Below are 17,729 nucleotides of genomic sequence, written 5' to 3'. Positions count from 1 at the left end.
TCAATGTTTGATTGTGCATACTAGGTACTAACTACTAGGTATGCATGTTAGGTATGTATGTACTTACTTATTCTGCTAAGAGCTTTAATATCAAATAGACATAGTTTACAACGCTATAACGCTAAAATGGCAGTCTACCTAGTCAAGAACTGTAGAAATCTGGAGATGCGGGCTTTTCTTGTATGAAGCTTTTTACTTTGCATCTAGCCAGTATTTTCAGCCTTCATCATCATTAACCCCGCTTGGCACTAAGGTTAGTTGATTGGTACAAGAGAGCAAGACAATTGCAAAGAGAAAAAGGGAAAAAGAGAAAAAAGGGAACAAGGGAAAAAGAAAACCCCACCTTTTTGATCCTCTCGATGGACCAACCTTCTTAGTTACTTACATTACACCTGGTTACTCTTTAGGTACGCTATCTACATACCTAACCTACCTAACCTACCTACCTACCTAACCTTCATAACTGAAGAACATAACATTTGATTGAATCCCACACGTTCAAAAAACCTGAGCCACATGTGCACTTGTATTAGGGGGGGAAAACAGCTGCCAACTTGAATGTAACCTTGGACCATTGAATCCTTGTGCTCAGTGCTCAGTGCTGCTGCTACACTACCTAACTTGCTGCTATTATCCTACAACACCTAAACGAACACCTACATATACCTACCTAATTCATTTTGCTCTTCAATGTTAGTTCTTTTCCCATTTCTCTCCCCCTGATGTGATGTTGGGTAGGGTATTACATATATATACCTACCTATATTTGGCCTAACATACATACAATACATACATACATACATACATACCATATATTGTATGATATTGTATGATATTACACCTACATCTACGATTGCATTACATGACATTACTCGGACTCTCTTGCTTTATCCTTTACACTAAATGTCTAGGACTTGTATATACCTAGTACCCTACACATTCATCACTTCAAGGTTATTATTTGGGTACTACTTGCTTCTTCACCTATAGCATCTAAGCATCTAAGCATCTAACCTACGTAGTAGGTACCTTGCCTTATTCTCCCCGCCCGCTCCGCCGTCATCCAGTCCATCCAGTCCATCCAGTCCATTCAGTCCACTGCCCAGTCGGTCGCCTCTTCGAGTCTCTTTCTCTCCCGCTCTCCCGATCTCTTCCCACACAATATCTCTCACCTCTCTTTTTTCGCTACGAGGATTCAAGACCTGTTCAAATACTTGCTGCCTGAAACCATAATCGCTGCGCCACATCGCATCCTTCGTATTTACTCAATCGACCTCGAAACCCAATTCAATTATCCCCTCTATCCACGTTGTGGTTGTGATCGCGACCGTTGAACCCATCGAATTGACCCACGACGATCTTTTAACTCTTGTATAGATTGTCGGAGAAAGAATTCACCCAGCGCAAGAAATTACAACTACCTAATTGGATCAATTAGCATACAGTTCTTTGTACCAGGATTACATTTATCATTTAGTTGTTATTGGAAAAGAGAGAAGTTTGGTCTCTTGTTCTGTTAGTAGTTTCCCTACTAAAAGCAATTGGCCTCACTTGGAAATCCTTATACTTTCGGATGGGAGCATTGCATATTGTGCAGCTCTAAACTGGAATTGCCTCTTTACCCTCCTAGCTACCTACCTAGTTACCTACCTAGTAACTTCCTACTTTAGGTGCCTTGCCTGGCCAATATACCTTGGGAATAGGAACCATCAAGCTTACCCGGGCATTCCCCCTCTCCCCTACTTGCTGAAAAGTTGTACAGTTGCCGGCTTTCGGACTTGTGCTATTAGCTACCTACCTACGTACCTACCTATCTAGGTACTCATAGCTAACCTGCAACGTGAACCGGCATTGCGGGATCACGAATATCTTAGACATTTATCGTTACGAGGGTCTTGTCCCTCACTTGTCTAAAGCCAACTCATATGCCGACGTTAGGATTCCTCAAGAAGAAGCGGACGAAGGAGGAAAAGCCCGATCCTTCTGTCTCTAGCCAACCCACGAGCCCAGTCACTCCCGTCACTCCCGTTACTCCTGTCACACCGATCACCCCAACTTCCTCGAGGTTCGGCTCGAACTCTCTCACCACGATCCCTACTCACAGCACATCCGCCACGAGTACGGCCTCATACTCGCGCCAGTCGCGCCAATCGCAACCAACAACACGATCTAGTCAGGATATACCGGCTTCAGCTGGTGGAGGGCCGCAAATGAATCCACCAGCAGTCCAGCAAGATGCTCCATTCGGGGCCCAACCCAGTCCGAGCCCCGCGCAGACAGGATCACTCCAAAACCTACCGAGCATCAATAACCTGATCAACATGCCGCAGAACGATGGTAAGGAATACGCAAAACCATAGCTTCTTTTCTCCTTGATTAATACGGAGAATAGGTCATCATAGTGCACCTCCGCCGCAACGTCAAGCGCACCAGCACCACCAATCGACACTTTCCGAGGTTAGAGTGACAAAGGGCAAATACTCGCTTACCGATTTCGACCTCCTCCGAACGCTTGGCACGGGCAGTTTTGGGCGTGTTCATCTAGTCCAATCGAAGCACAACCAAAGGTTTTATGCAATCAAAGTTTTGAAGAAGGCTCAGGTTGTCAAAATGAAGCAGGTGGAACACACCAACGATGAGCGACGTATGCTCGGCGAAGTCAAGCATCCCTTTCTCATCACGTTGTGGGGAACCTTCCAAGACCCAAGGAATCTTTACATGGTTATGGATTTTGTTGAAGGTGGCGAGTTATTCTCCTTGCTAAGGAAATCAGGCGTGCGTTATCCATCTCATCCGACTCGAATACGTAGGGTTGCTAACTATTACCTGTTAGCGATTCCCAAACCCGGTAGCGAAATTCTACGCCGCAGAAGTCACGCTCGCGCTAGAATACCTGCATTCGAGAAATATAATTTATAGGGACTTGAAACCCGAAAATCTACTCCTGGACCGTCACGGACACCTCAAGATAACAGATTTTGGATTCGCGAAAAGGGTTCCGGACAAGACGTGGACTTTGTGCGGGACCCCAGACTATCTGGCCCCCGAAGTGGTCTCTAACAAGGGCTACAATAAATCAGTTGACTGGTAAGTTTTCTTTCTTTTTTTGTAAACCTCCACCAAATTTCCGGGTTGTCTAAAACTTAGGGGTCTAGGTGGTCTTTGGGCATCTTGATCTACGAGATGCTCTGTGGTTACACGCCATTCTGGGATAGCGGATCACCAATGAAAATCTACGAAAATATCTTGAGGGGAAAGGTCAAGTATCCGGCATACGTCCATCCCGATGCTCAGAATCTACTAGAACTTCTCATCACGCCGGATCTAACAAAGCGGTTGGGAAATCTGTATGGAGGGTCGCAAGACGTGAAAAATCATCCTTGGTTCGCCGAAGTTACCTGGGACAGATTATCCAGAAAAGACATTGATGCGCCGTACACTCCTCCGGTCAAGGCCGGTGCCGGTGATGCCAGCCAGTTTGACAGGTATCCCGAAGAAACAGAGAAATATGGCCAGCCAGGAAGCGACGAGTAAGTCACGCTAATATACTACAAAATGAGAGAATTGGGTTGTGAAGCTAACATGACATTTGTAGGTATGGCTACTTATTCCCCGATTTCTGAGGGATCAATAGGGTGTCCTATCAATGCTCTTAGAAGAGGTGCGATTTACTGTATTCATAAATCCAAACGGCGACGACCATTGGGTTTAGATTGGGCGAAAACTTTGGTAGGTAGCTTTGCACCTACCAGGGGATGTCTCAAATGAAGCGATGGTTTAGGGCCATACGGTACAACTGCATGAACATTCAAATCGAAATGTTATGAACCCGGTTAGGAAAAGTCTTGACGGGATTGGAGGATTTTACGCCCGGGCAAACATAGGGGATCGTCTGGGCGCTTGATCAAAAAAAAGAAAAGAAAAGAAAAGAAAAAGGAGACCAACCGAGGTATGCTGTAGATGTCTAGGTACCTACTTACCTACCTACCTAGCACATACATACATAGCATACGTACGTACGTAGCCTTAGGAAAATTCAACAAGCATACACTACATACACCGTGCCATTCCAAGTTATATGTATATGTAGGTATCGTACGTTGGCCTTAGAAAGGCCTGGACCACGTTTAGTATTGTGTGTATGTATGTAAGTTTATGACTTGGCTTCATAAGAGATGGAAGTGACCCGCTTGAGGCTCTTTTCCATATCCATAAAGCCAAGGATTATTGATACCTATCTACCGACCTATGTAGGACCATGTAGGTATGTTGTATTGTATTGTATGAGCGAGCAACCCCCCACTTGACCTTTCAATGTTGGATAGCTAAGGTACCGTGTACCTAGGTTAGATACCTAGTAAGTACTGCGCCCTGCTCTGCAAAGTACTATATGTAACCCGAGATGGTCTCCCGAAGCTGCGTACGAATTCTTGCATGCTATAGTGCTACATAAATCGGTGATCAGATATGTATGTATGTATATAGTTACATGATGGGACAACTAGCATGGAAACATGTCACTATCTTGCGAGGGGTTTCGTTTTGGCCTTTGGGGGAAAGCCACGCATCAATGATGATTGCTAAACTTCAAGTTGATAGGTTTTGTAGGAGGATGGAGGAATTCGTACTTATGTACATATAATAATACGATACTTACTTAAGGTTAGTACGTATGTTGGTACTAGGTAATAATCTATGAATGTAAGTACAAAATGTAAGTACAAGTTGCATGGAATTAATTTACGACCCATGGATTACTACATGTACAATACAATACATATGTATGTAGGTAGTAAAATGTAGGACTAGGTACTAACTATGTTAACGGCATAGATTAGGGCGGATAATTCGGGTCCAGGCCGCGATCCCTGTTCTTCATCCAATCCCTTTTCATTATCATTTTCTAGACTCGATTGCTCAACACATCCATGTGTACATGCATGTGCAAACTAATACAAATTGCACTAAACCTACCTGGTAGGCTACTAATCTACCCGCCTCTCCCTTATTTCAATGTTTAATGTTCTAACTACCTATTTACATATCTATGCACCTACAGGCTCATCAACAACTTCAACCTACAATTTCTCACCCTCAAGCAAACAGTTCGGTCAAGCATCGCCTCATAGTTCGCCCGTGAATAGCTCAGTCTGCGCCTCGATCTTCTGCACGTCACAATCCTCCATAGAAGCTTAATCGAAAATGTTTTAAACCCGCATTGCCCAGGCATTCGGTTTTTGGATAGATAGATATATCTGTACATGCTCACCTATGTTTTTTTTTATTGCTTGGCATTATCTATCAGAGCTAAAGACTTCCTAAACGAACGGTGTGAAATATGGACGACTATCTGTTTCGATATCACGTCGACCAATGCAAGACCGTTGAGGAAAAGACGACCTACCTAGAAATACTCAATTACTCCGTAGGTCTTTCTCTAATCCTAAAATTCTATAGACATACATACTCCATGGAATGCTATCTTTACTGCTCACCAGTATTACATGCTTATATCTAATGGACTGGGATTAGTCAATACTGACTTATTTGTTTTACACTAGGACCCAACTTATAACAGTTGTGAGGAACACCCCTTAGTGACCCAAGATGACTTTGAGAACTTTCTTCGTCGAAATGTAAGTCTACTCTGATTCGGACCAGTTCACCTTGAGTTGAGTGCTGTAGAGTACATCCCGGCGAGCATTCTCATTAAGGATTTATCACGATTTATGAAGCTATGATACTGATTTATATTAGGGCGCATTTGCTCCCCCAATGTTAGCTGAGGGGGTGAAATTGCAAGATGGGGTTCGTCTGATGTGAGTGAGGCTGTATAGGGCTTAGACTGGAATGAGACTGAGACTGATTCGTGCACAGAGTTCAGAAAGATGCCCAACACCCCGATACATTTAAGCCCCTTCACATATCACTGAAGAAAGATGCCTATGAATCTATGGTGAGGGTATGTACATATTGCAGAATGATTTCCCCTCACTTTTGATGGCGGTTGGTTGCGGCCTTGAAATAAGCGAGTGAACCAACAGCTCATACTTTAGATCATAATGGATCTCTAAACCGTTTTAAAAATCACCAATGCTAATTGTTATATACCATAGACATGGCATCTTCCATTTCGGGCAATTGAGGGTAGCAGTCTCGTCGGCCCATTCTTTTGGTGCTCTCATGATGACAATGAAGATGATCGCCATCTACGTAAGCAAACCCTCAACATGCTCGTCCTTATATGGCCAGCAGATGGCTATGAAATAGTGAAAATGAAAATTAACATGTATCAGAAATCATATTTCGGAAATCCGATGTGCGCAAAAAAGGCAAGACCCGTGGATGGGAGATCAGTACGTAACTTACTTTTATATTGCCTGCCTTATCATCATTCATATCATTGTATATTACAGATGTATCTCTACCTCTATGGTTATAGAGCATGCTTCACTATATTTCACCAGGCGCTCTCACTAATTTGTTCGTATAGTGCTCTCGTACTCTTACAACACCTGCATAACCACCGGGTTTGTCAAAGGTACTGAGTCTTCAGACATTCTTGAGGCACTCGACCACCTGATTGCTTGTCGTTCTGAACTTGGCCATCCCCTTATACTTCCAATCATCATTCTTTCTCACGACTTGTCAGCTAAGGGTGACATGAGACAACGTGACGCAAGAGATTGGCTGCGACGACTTGAAAATGCTATCACCATGCGTAACGAGATTGAGGAGAGAGAAGTCTATATGGACCTCGACGTGGATAGAATCAACCGAGACTTAGTGGAATGTCATTCCCAGGTTCTGTGGAAACGGCCGCAGGCTTATCAGGAAATCCTGAAAGAGCTCAGGGAGGCCATGCAGAAATTCATGGAAGGCTTGCACATTCCGGATGAGAGGCGTGCGAAGAAGCTTGGAAACTTGCATAACAGCATGCTCTCAAGGTTAGATTTCTTCAGGGCCAAGCTCACAGGAATGGAGCACTATATTCATACGACATTAGAGAGGTTGCACATACAACGACAGGCCGTGAGTATCTGAGCATTCCCATTCACAGACGGGCCACTGACATATGACACTAGCTCTATAACATCATGGCTCAGAAAGAATCCAAACTCAATTTGGAGATTGCTTCACAGCAGAGGCGAGTAGCACACGCCACAAAACGTGACGGTACTGCTATGAAGACACTATCTCTTCTCGGTGCAGTTTTTCTCCCTGGGACTTTTATGGCCTCTGTCTTCAGCATGACGTTTTTTGATTTTAGTGCCGGTGAGCTGTTGATTTTATCCTTCTCGCAATCCCTTCCCTTCAAGATTCATCAACCTCCCAAAAACCTACAACCTGAAGCTGACTACTGTAGACTCGGATGCAGGCGGCGGCGTCTCTGGGAGTAGCGCTCACGTTTCGCAACTCCTGTGGGTATACTTCGCGGTCACAATACCGCTTACGACTGTCATCTTGCTATTCTGGTACTTCATAGACCGGAAGCGTGAGAAGAGATACAAGGAAGAGGATGATGAGATCGAGAAGGGGATCGATAGGATGGAAAAGGATATCTTGGCTATCATGCGCAAGAAGACCATCAACAAGGCTACGACGTGGACTTCGGGGGGTTCCATAGGGGCGAGGAGGGAGAGGAGAAACACGGAGAAAGATATTTTGAAACTGGCTTGAACGAGGTACGGGTACGAAGATCGGAGATGTGAGATGTGAGACGATTTGAAAGAGAGGAGAATGAAAGAGGAGAAAAGTAGCCCGATGTTACTATCTATCCCGCGAGCGAACGAACGAACGAACAGGCAGGTAATCTACGGAGAGCGATGTTGATTGGACCATTGCAGCTATTGTCGATAAGACTTCACGATGCTACGCCCTTTTTTTTTTATTACGACCACTGAACGAAAAGAAAGTATAGACAAATATACCTAGGCGGGATTTCGATAAATGGTACCTATCTAGGAGGTACCGAATCACCCACACACTCTTGGATGAGTTATGATAATACATGCATAGGTACATACTTGCCTTATAGCGTACTTAGATACTGGAATAATAGATGCGATTTTCTTGGTCCTTGATGTTGTTACATATTCCTACTTAAACCTAAGTACTAGATTCTGTTATTATTATCTAGAAAGTACATGGCATTACTAGAATAAGAAGACCAAAAACTGACTCTGATTATAGCCGCGTGTGCGTCTCCCCCTCTCCCCCTCTCCCCTTTTCCTCCCCACACCGGAGAAATCACAGCTTAGCCCCCTTACCAACCGGCAACAACTCGAGCTCCCGATACGGCAGCCCCAAAAACTCATACACATGCCCCCAGCGATCGCTGCCGAAGAACGGCTCGCTGGCTCCCGTGCTCGCGTTCGTGACCCACAGCCAGGGGGCGCCGAAGGCGCCGCGCTCCAGCGCCTCGGCGGTCGAGCGCCTCAGCGCGTCCTTGAGGCGCGGGGAGCCGGAGGCGGCGCTGTCGACGATGCGGGAGGCCTGGGCGGGCGTGAAGAGCGGGTGTTCCTTTTCCGACGAGGAGGGAGAAGCGAGGAGAGCGCGCGCCAGGGCGTCCGGGGTGTTGGGCGGGGCGCGCGCGTCCCAGAAGGCCTGGAACAGCAGGCGCCACGCGCCGAGGTAGACGGCGCCGGGGTGCTCGGCCTTGATGTGGTGGAGGGCCCGCAGCGGGAGCTGGGTCCGCGCCGCGACGAGCAGGGTGTCGAGGGCCGGGACGGAGAGGTGCGGGAGCCCGGCCGCGCGGAGGGAGCGCCGCGTGTCGTGGGGGCCGTAGGCGGCTTTGGCGGGGAGGGTCCAGGGGGGGGTGTTGCCTGGGTGGGGGGGTTTGCGTTAGTGGGTTGGTGAGGAGGTAGGTAGGGAGGGGAGATAGGGGGGGGGTGGTGTGTGGGTATCGGTGTTTGTTGTTAGTGGCGACATGTGATGCTGATGGGTACCGTGTACAGCAAGTGGATAAGTATTATGTAGGGGCAGTATGTAGGGGCAATATGTAGGTAAGCAGGGAAATGAAGAATGGATAACTAAGAAAAAGGGGTTTGCGGCCCGGACCGCTGTCCGCGCCGTTGGGTCCTGGTGGAGAATTGAGGCTTTGTAGGGAAAAACATATGTATGCTGCTGATAGGTGCTGGACACGATGTACATATCACGTATGTAGGTATGTGGGTAGGTATATAAATAAGTAAATGCATGCATACCGGAGCCCGCATTGATGGCGCCCAGGAGGACGGGGTGGAAGCTGTCACGTGTTGTTAGTTGTTGGTTCCAACATAACTGCTATGTAAGTTGCCTATCAATGGCCAGCATAGTAACCACGATGTAACTTGATAAATAGGACTAGGTTAGACTAACTCGACTTCTATGGAGTGTTGCTTCAGCAGGTCTTGGTTTTTGAGGACTTGGACGAATACGACATAGCTGTATATCGACGCTATTGTGTTTTGGCTGTGTTAGTTATATGTATCTGTATTTTGTTCTACGCTGCAAGTCAGGTCGACATCATCATCAATGATGTCCTCGCATGTTCATGTACCCTAGGTAAGGTAGGTGAAGTATTAGGTACTGGGTAGATAGGAGACGGGTGGGTTTACCGAGGTCGATATACAAGTCAATACGGCCACCCATTGTGAGAATTCGAGCTTTGAAGTTACGATGCTTGTAGATACTATGAATTGAATGTTCTCGGAATTGAGACGAAGATTACAATGATGAACAATGAATCTCAACTTGAAGTATTACATATATGTATTATGTATTGTGTATTATGTATTGTGTATTATGTATTGTGTATTATGTATTATGTACCCGTACCTCGGTTGTTTCAATGTTGAATGTTTAGGTAATAATCATTGATGTTGATAAGACATGCATAAAAACAGCATATTGTATTATGCAGTTATGATAATATACGTTAATACAGAAATGCATATACCCGTCGCCAATCTGCACCTGCAGCTCACACACACACCCCCCAGCCAACCAACATCAAACCTAACACACCTACATACACCTATCTACCCTACATGTATGTAGTACTATGTACTATGTACTAACTTACTAACACTGAAACCTCATCTCTTGATTCTCTTCTTTTTCTTCAAGACCCTATAGTACCGTCCGTGCCAGGTCTGGGTGGACCTGTCGCCAGTTTGCCCATAAACCCACCGCTGACGAGGTTCATAGCTGTTTGAAATGGGTCTATTCCGTTCTTTTCCGCTGTTTGGAGTCCAGCCGCCTTGAAGGCCTGCTCAAAATCCCGCTTGATGTCTTCGAAATCTTCAATTCCCAGACTGACCCGAAGAAGATCGGCTTTGATAACAAAAAGATTAGCAATTTCCTATGACGAAGTAGCGAAGTAGGCTGAGATGATATACGTACGGGTAACACCACCCTTAATCTTCTCTTCGTCAGGCATCTGCTGGTGTGTCGTAACCCACGGATGGATAATGAGTGTTTTGCAGTCTCCAACGTTGGCCAAATGGCTAGCCATCTTCAGATTATCGACGACGGCCCGAACCTGCTCAACCTTTCCGGCCTATATGATCCAACGTCAGCGTCATACGAAAACTTTTAGGTATGCAGGAACGTATACACAAGCACGTATGCAGAAAACACAGTAAGAGCAGCCTTACGTACCACACCAAAAGTTAAGACGCCGCCGGTTCCCTTCGGCATGACCCTCTTTGCCAACTCATAGTCCGCATGTGACTTCAAGCCCGGATACAGTACCCAGGCGACGCACGGGTTGGCCTCAAGCCACTCGGCTAGCTTTAGTGTATTCTCGACGGTTCTCTGGCCGCGGAGTGGGAGTGTCTCCAAACCTTGCAGAAATAGCCAAGCGTTGAAAGGACTCATGCAGGGGCCGAGATCACGCATGCTGTCCATCCGCAGCTTAGCCGATAGAGCCTTGTTACCATATGTCTCCCAAAATCTCATCCCGTGGTATCCTTCTGCAGGCTCCGTAAACCCGGGGAACTTTCCCGAAGCGCTCCAATCGAAGTGCCCACCATCAATCACAATACCGCCCATGCTGGTTCCGTGTCCACCGATCCATTTCGTCGCCGAGTGGGTAACGATGTCAGCTTAGGCCTCAAGTCAGCTTACAAGCATCTTCCCGAGATGGATCGTGATGTGCTGTTTTGTACATACCCCCAAGTTTAATTGGCTGACATAGATACCCGCCCATGCCAAAGGTATTATCAACAATTAAAGGGATGCCGTGCTTATGAGCTACGGCGGCGATCGCTGCGATGTCGGGAACGCTGTGCTTGGGGTTGCTGATCGTCTCGATGTAGATGGCCCGCGTGTTCTCATCTATAGCCGCGTCGAACTTCGCAGGGTCGTTCCCGATGACCCATTTGACGTCGATCTTAAATTTGCTCAAGTATACTCGAAATTGGTTGAAAGAGCCGCCATATACTAAGCAGCCATGTTCTCAGCGTGATCCAACTCCGAATTTTGTATCTCCAGGGACTGGAAAAAAAAACTTACACCAACTAGTACTTATAAAATTGTGTCCGGGTTCACAACATTGCGTCAATGCCATGAACTGAAGTCACTTTTTTTAAGCTTATGAAAATTAATCGGCATTCATTGGGGTAGTGGCTTACCTGTGCTGCGTGACCGGATGCAGTCGCCACAGCTCCTACACCCCCCTCGAGCATAGCCATTCGATTCTCGAAGACCGTGTTGGTAGGGTTGCCCATACGCGTGTAGACATACCCGTCCCTGGACCAAGCAAATTTGCTTGCTCCATCAGCGGCGTCGGAGAAGTTATACGCCGCAGTCTGGTAAAGGGGTACGGCTCTTGACCCGTTAATGGGATCGGGTTCCTGCCCACCATGGACGGCAATCGTATCGAAGCCGGGCTCCCTATTGCAAATTTATTGTCAGGTATGTTCTTCCATTCTGAGAGGTGATATAGTGGTATACCAATCTAGATTACTAATTGATCCTGGAGGAGACATCTTGGAGTCGATAAAACGGGTTGGTGCTTTTTAAAAGTGTCTTTGATTGAATATTTCGAAATGTTTAACGTCTAGATGTGTTCTCAACTCTAACTTATAAAGCGAAGCTCAGCCTTAATATGTAGGTATGTTGGACAAGTTGTAGGACGATCGAATCACGGAAGCATACTTACATGTCCCCACACTCTATCTCTACTTCGTCAGCCAAAGATACATACCCGCACCAAGATAAGATGCTTGCTACTGTGAATACCCGGACGCCGTTGGCTGTTCTGTGACTGCAATGCAACACCGAAGCAAAGCCCGAAGCTCTATTTTCACAGTGCCGTCGTATGATAGGGGACCCACACCTTGACTGCCAGCGACCCCGGGAGAAATCCCGTACACACCTGGCCCTACTTACACTTGTCACCTACATGATGCGAGGCATGGTATTCCCCGCACGTTCATGGCCATTTTTATAATGGCGGCTGCTACAAACAGCGGTCTTCGGTTATCCCTGTAAACTGCGCCAGGACCCGAGATCTTGGTTCGCTTCTGGTAGAAGCCGGAGAGGCTCACAGGCCATCTAGTCATTGGATGATTCCACATGATTGGGATGTGCTTACAAGAGACATTACGTACTTTCACATGACTCAGGAGCAATCACTCTTGAGTATCGAGTGGTAACACAACAAGCACAATACAATTTATTCCTATCTATGGATTTCCTCCCTGCGAACTACGTAACACAATCTCTAAACTTGAATCAACACCTTAGCGAGCCACGTGTTTGTCCCGGTGGATGAAACAGTTCGGCATACATGATTCAGGATTCCTGACTGCCCGTAACATTGAAGGTAGGTACCCATTGGGACTATCGAGTAAAATTGACATTGGTCCCTGGTTTGGTGTTTACTGTTAACGTACTGCTGATGCGTTAGCTGCTATGAACCAATCTGCTTGCGGAATTTTAGTTCCGGCTAAGGCTTACAAGACATCTGGGCGAGCATAACTACCAACGGGATCGAAGTCAAGCTAGAAGTGACTTGTCAGTTGGTTTTCATACGAGTCAAGATAACACTGGCAAAGCTCACCCTAGATTCTATCACTTCTGACGTTTTCAGATCAGCATAGATGATTGCTTCCTTGTCCCACACTGGTTGGGTCAGGGGGACTCCTAGGGGCCCTACAACAAAGGACCCTCCATGGTTGATGATATCGTCAGGTTCCCATTTGGAGCCATCTGGCTTTCGGTCGTGGTGCTCGGCAGTAAATGGCGGATAGTCTTTGGGGAAATCCGAAACTCTACACATTGAGTTCACAGACACGACGAAGCATCGTCCCTCTTTGGCAATATGCTGCATTGACGCGACCCAGGATGGCAAATCATCCGCATTGGGCGCCAAGTAAATCCTATTGATATAGTCAATCCAGCTTTCCCTCTAAACATCAACGTGGGGAGCTTCTTACTCGACTCCTTGCTGGTAAAGTGCCATTCGCGCTGCGGGCATATAGTTTTCCCAACTAACCGTGTCTGTTAACATTTTCAATATTATCCTGGAACAGCAATGGTGGAACTCACCATATCAAAGTACCAATCTTGCCGATATCAGTTTGGACCACGCCCAGGCCGTCTCCTGCCCCCCTACCCCATACTAAGCGCTCCGCAGCTGTGGGGATCAACTTGATAATCGGTACTTAGTCTTGGAAGGCTTTTTTAAACCAACGTGCAGTGTATTCAACTCACCTTACGATGCTTCAGGAGCACCGACCCATCCCTACCAATCAATAAGGCTGTGCAATACAGCGTGCCCCCCTCTTTTTCAATAATCCCAACCTGGATATACACTCCGTGAGATTTAGCTGTCTTGGAAATGATGTCAACAGCGGGGGAAGGCACAGCAACAGCTGAATCGTAGTATTTCGCATACCACTCTCTTCCTGCATAAGTTCAATATTGCAACGTCAATTTCTCTAACAAGGGCAAAATTGACTTACCACGGGGCTCTCGAGTGCCAATAGTGGCATCAAAGGCATAACGCCATGGGTAAGCAGATAGGAAGGCCTCCCTGCATAAGAGAATCAATACAAGGCCTTGATATTCGTTAGTCTTGCAATAACTTACGGAAAGACGACAAGATCAGCTCCTGCGCCGGCCGCCTCCGCCGTAAGCTTCGTCAACTTCTCTAGGCTCTTATCGAGGTCGAAGGAAACAGGCGCGGCCTGTACAGCAGCTATCTTTACGACGCGATTGGAAGCGGAAGCCATGATATCAAGAATTGGGCGGGTCCGAGAGGCTCTAATCCGACTTGTGACTCTGAGCACTACCTACTGAGCACAAGAAGGGGTCGCACGGGCCTAAGTAGAAAGAAGTAAGGAAGATTAAGGGTCTATCATATTACGTACGTGATCTAGTCAGGATTATGATTTCTATGGGATTTGAAAATACTGGATGGGTCCCCGTCTTATCTCGCACAAATCTAAAGCCAAGGGATGATCTGAAGCTACTTAAATTAGTTATGGGTAGAGTTTCGACTAATGGTCACGATGCTAATCAGAGCTATAGAAAAAAAGGCTACTACAAGATAAGAAATGATAGGTAGGGCAGATATACGATCATGTTGCTCAGTTACTAGGGCAGTCCTGCATTGTGGGGTCGAAACACGGCATGCAGTGCGACGGGGACGGCGTCATGCCTACTACTCTGCAGCACGACGCAGATCCCGAATTGATCAAATCCCGGGTCCGCACAAATTTAGTCCGAACACCGGTAGTAAGGAGGTACGTGTTGACCTCAGGGTCCTCGGTCTGGGGACTCCAAATGAAATACCCGTTGCAACAGTCTTTGCGGGGGTAGCAATATCATCAGTAGCAGTAGTAGTGGTGGTGGTGGTGGTGGTAGTAGTAGCAACAACATGCCGTTTGGCTGTTGGGCTCAATAGCATATTTCGGGACTCAAGATATCCCTGGGTACCCGTAGAATCCCATAGAGCCACGATGGTTTGATCATATGTACAGGAGGTACTCAGCTACCAGGTAAGTAGGCGATTTCTGGGACCACCGTCTCCCCACCAACCGAGCTCCCCAATTTGTTTAAGTGTGCCTTGGTAGTTCAATTTAATTCCAATATCAAACTGAAGACTACAAGGCAAACTTCACTCATCGACATGGCAGCTCGTAAGTAGACCCCGCCCAATTCATCTCGAGACTTATTCTCATACAATACAGTTTTAGATTACAATTCAAGTTCAGAAAATTACTACGCGAGCCTCATCCAGGGGCAAAGATTCGCGGTCATACCAGAGCTTCTTCTTGATTCAGGAGAGATATTAGACTCTTGTCCAATCGCCTATAAGACATGGGGTCGGCTCAATGAGACTCGAGATAACGTCTTGGTGATATGTCATGCTCTTACCGGTAGTAGCGACATTAGCGACTGGTGGAGTCCATTGCTTGGTCGCGGCAAGGCATTCGACCCAGCGCACTTCTTCATCTTCTGCGCCAACGTCCTAGGGTCACCTTATGGAAGCGCTTCGCCCCTTACCACAAACCCGCGAACAGGAAGACCATATGCCAGCGAGTTTCCTCAGACAACAGTTCGTGACGATGTGCGGTAAGTCCAGTTCCCGCACAAAGGGGCAAGATACTTGTGTGTAATATCGGTACTAATAATATGCCCGTATCACCAGAGCACATAAATACGTACTTGACGCTCTAGGCGTCCGATCTGTAGCAGCCGTAATTGGGGGCTCGATGGGCGGAATGACCACTCTCGAGTGGCCACTATGCACTGAGCAGGGATATGTTAAAAGCATCATTCCAATCGCAACGGCTGCGGATCACAGTGCTTGGGGCATCTCTTGGGCAGAGGCGCAACGCCAGTGCATCTACTCGGACCCTAAGTTTGACGATGGCTATTACGAGCCGCGCCCAGAGGGACAACCCTCAGCGGGTCTAGCTGCTGCTCGCATGGTAGCCATGCTGACGTATCGCTCGTGCGTCAGTTTCGATGCGCGCTTCGGCCGAAAACCCCAACGGCAGCAGAAATCCAGACCTGTACAGGATCCACCTCTTGATCTACCACGTACGGACGTCCCTGTTGCAACAGCTACACCGACACAAACTTCCACAGCCAAGGAGCGGTCGGAAAGACAGAGTTGGGCAGCAAGACGCGATCCTTCTTTCTCGGCTCAGGGGTACTTGCACTACCAGGGGCAGAAGTTTATCCAGCGCTTCGACGCCAATTGTTACTTGCATATCACTAACAAGATGGACGCACACGATGTGACACTTGGTAGGGTGCAAGCTGACGAGGAGAATGGAGACGGCGACAGTGCGCTGCGCAGAGTTCTTGCCGTAGCCCCTCCCGGAGCGCTAGTTGTCAGCGTTGAGACGGACGCGCTGTTCCTGCCCGAACAACAAGAAAGGTTGGCAGCGTGTCTACCAAACGCCACGCTGGCTATGTTGAAGTCGTCGGATGGGCACGATGGATTCTTGCTGGAGTTTGAACAGCTCGGCACGCTGATACTAGAGAAGCTGAGAAGGGACCTTCCCCAGTTCTACGGGTCTGTTGATAACGACACTGCATGGCTGGAGGATCATGCGATGCAACCTGGCGGTGATAGTTTGACTGGTGAGGTTGAGTCTTGGTGAGAAGGCTACAATGCATGTACAACATGTCTCCTACGAAGTTACTTGTACTTCTATCTAGCGATCTTTTCCTACGAGTTGGGGAGTTTTTTGATGTTATCTACTCGTGTGCTTGATCATTTCTGGAGGTTACACTACGATATATTTCCACAATTTACTTACCGGAGTACTGCTATATGCCTAATGAGCATGTATTTGGCCTTAGTAGTTCTTGACAATGGAACTACTACGATGATTTCTCGCATTTCTTCGAGTACAACTTCGCAGCCTCCTCTTACTTATCCGAATTTTGTTGATGACGGCTTCTAATTTGCCGTCCTCGGCACAGTGATTTGTGTTCCAGAATATTGGTTATCATGTAGTATAGGCTCGATAAAGTGCCGATCGGAGAGCGAGAGAAACACATTGTGTTCCAACGAATATCGTGAAGGGGGTGTGAGTCTGACAGACAGCAAGACGTACAGATGAAATGCTACACTCGGTTTCACTCGTCGGCGTTATCCCCGTGGGGCAAATTAAGTTCTTAGAATATCCTACGTCGTAATACAAATCTGCCACGGGAAGCCGAATTGGGCTGCAAGATACCTCCAGAACAGTGCTGATGCTGATGCTGATGCTGGTGAGCTAGATACATATCGACGTGATCAAATCATTCCGGCGTTTCCCGGTTTCTCTTCCCAGAGCCTGCTCACACCCCCTTACCTGGGCACCTAGCAAAAGTAGGTAAGGTACTGGAGCTTACCTAGCCCATGTAAGTAAGGTATCATGTAAGGTATCATGTCGTAATCTGAGTGGCGAGCAAACGAAAAAAACAGCCCTCACTCATCATCTCACGATTCTTCATCGACGTACGGCCGAAGGATCCTATATCTTTCCAAGAAAAATAGCAAACCGAACGATGAAAATCTACAAATTTCAAACACCGCGCCCCCCTTCAGCGATAAAGAAAACGGGGGGGGGCGGAAAGCCTGACGGTTCAGTCTTTCAACTTCTCCCCTTTTTTTTTCTTGTGGGAAAACGAAGATCCGTCTAGGCGCATTGGAAGTATTCCCGTGGCCTTATCAATGAATGCCGGGCCGGGATTTGGGTAACTTCCTCCCCACCTCCCATTCCCTTCTCATA

The 17,729-nt window shown here is 47.1% G+C and overlaps 6 protein-coding genes across 6 annotated transcripts; 3 read left to right on the top strand and 3 right to left on the bottom strand.

The window, feature by feature from the left end:
• The first annotated feature begins 1,586 nt into the window (after positions 1-1,586).
• GGS25DRAFT_142529 (Pkinase-domain-containing protein) lies at positions 1,587-3,792 on the top strand. Its single transcript, XM_049256321.1, has 5 exons — positions 1,587-2,337; positions 2,393-2,775; positions 2,834-3,087; positions 3,156-3,530; positions 3,596-3,792. The coding sequence occupies exons 1-5, from the start codon at positions 1,926-1,928 to the stop codon at positions 3,621-3,623; spliced, it is 1,452 nt and encodes a 483-aa protein (XP_049120492.1). The 5' UTR covers positions 1,587-1,925; the 3' UTR covers positions 3,624-3,792.
• Positions 3,793-4,964: 1,172 nt separating this feature from the next.
• Positions 4,965-8,077, top strand: GGS25DRAFT_477808 (uncharacterized protein). Its single transcript, XM_049259869.1, has 9 exons — positions 4,965-5,425; positions 5,562-5,636; positions 5,758-5,819; positions 5,878-5,962; positions 6,117-6,213; positions 6,297-6,356; positions 6,494-7,032; positions 7,086-7,275; positions 7,367-8,077. The coding sequence occupies exons 1-9, from the start codon at positions 5,339-5,341 to the stop codon at positions 7,678-7,680; spliced, it is 1,509 nt and encodes a 502-aa protein (XP_049120491.1). The 5' UTR covers positions 4,965-5,338; the 3' UTR covers positions 7,681-8,077.
• Positions 8,078-8,223: 146 nt separating this feature from the next.
• GGS25DRAFT_142398 (thioredoxin-like protein) lies at positions 8,224-9,791 on the bottom strand. Its single transcript, XM_049256320.1, has 4 exons — positions 9,600-9,791; positions 9,361-9,439; positions 9,207-9,247; positions 8,224-8,825 (listed from the first exon to the last, which is right to left on the bottom strand). Exons 1-4 carry the CDS (start codon positions 9,631-9,633, stop codon positions 8,251-8,253), a joined length of 729 nt encoding a protein of 242 aa, XP_049120490.1. The 5' UTR covers positions 9,634-9,791; the 3' UTR covers positions 8,224-8,250.
• A 282-nt stretch (positions 9,792-10,073) lies between these two features.
• GGS25DRAFT_141670 (putative o-acetylhomoserine sulfhydrylase) lies at positions 10,074-12,266 on the bottom strand. The gene is made up of 7 exons (XM_049256318.1): positions 12,149-12,266; positions 11,619-11,880; positions 11,500-11,557; positions 11,158-11,427; positions 10,645-11,090; positions 10,399-10,543; positions 10,074-10,317 (listed from the first exon to the last, which is right to left on the bottom strand). Coding segments are annotated over exons 1-7 (1,395 nt in total). The 5' UTR covers positions 12,151-12,266; the 3' UTR covers positions 10,074-10,105.
• A 565-nt stretch (positions 12,267-12,831) lies between these two features.
• On the bottom strand, positions 12,832-14,225 carry GGS25DRAFT_518612 (carbon-nitrogen hydrolase; the record flags this gene model as incomplete). The annotated part of the gene is made up of 8 exons (XM_049263570.1): positions 12,832-12,883; positions 12,949-12,992; positions 13,052-13,370; positions 13,428-13,481; positions 13,540-13,640; positions 13,705-13,898; positions 13,956-14,026; positions 14,083-14,225. 8 exons carry the CDS (start codon positions 14,223-14,225, stop codon positions 12,832-12,834), a joined length of 978 nt encoding a protein of 325 aa, XP_049120488.1.
• Positions 14,226-15,124: 899 nt separating this feature from the next.
• GGS25DRAFT_518611 (homoserine O-acetyltransferase) lies at positions 15,125-16,610 on the top strand (the record flags this gene model as incomplete). Its single annotated transcript, XM_049263569.1, has 3 exons — positions 15,125-15,134; positions 15,186-15,570; positions 15,647-16,610. 3 exons carry the CDS (start codon positions 15,125-15,127, stop codon positions 16,608-16,610), a joined length of 1,359 nt encoding a protein of 452 aa, XP_049120487.1.
• Between the last annotated feature and the right edge of the window lie 1,119 nt (positions 16,611-17,729).

Source organism: Hypoxylon fragiforme, assembly GCF_022984875.1.
Source record: "Hypoxylon fragiforme strain CBS 206.31 chromosome Unknown GGS25scaffold_2, whole genome shotgun sequence".
NCBI classification, from domain to species: domain Eukaryota; kingdom Fungi; phylum Ascomycota; class Sordariomycetes; order Xylariales; family Hypoxylaceae; genus Hypoxylon; species Hypoxylon fragiforme.
Note: the sequence above shows the minus strand (reverse complement) of the source record. Positions and strands in the feature narration are given on the sequence as shown.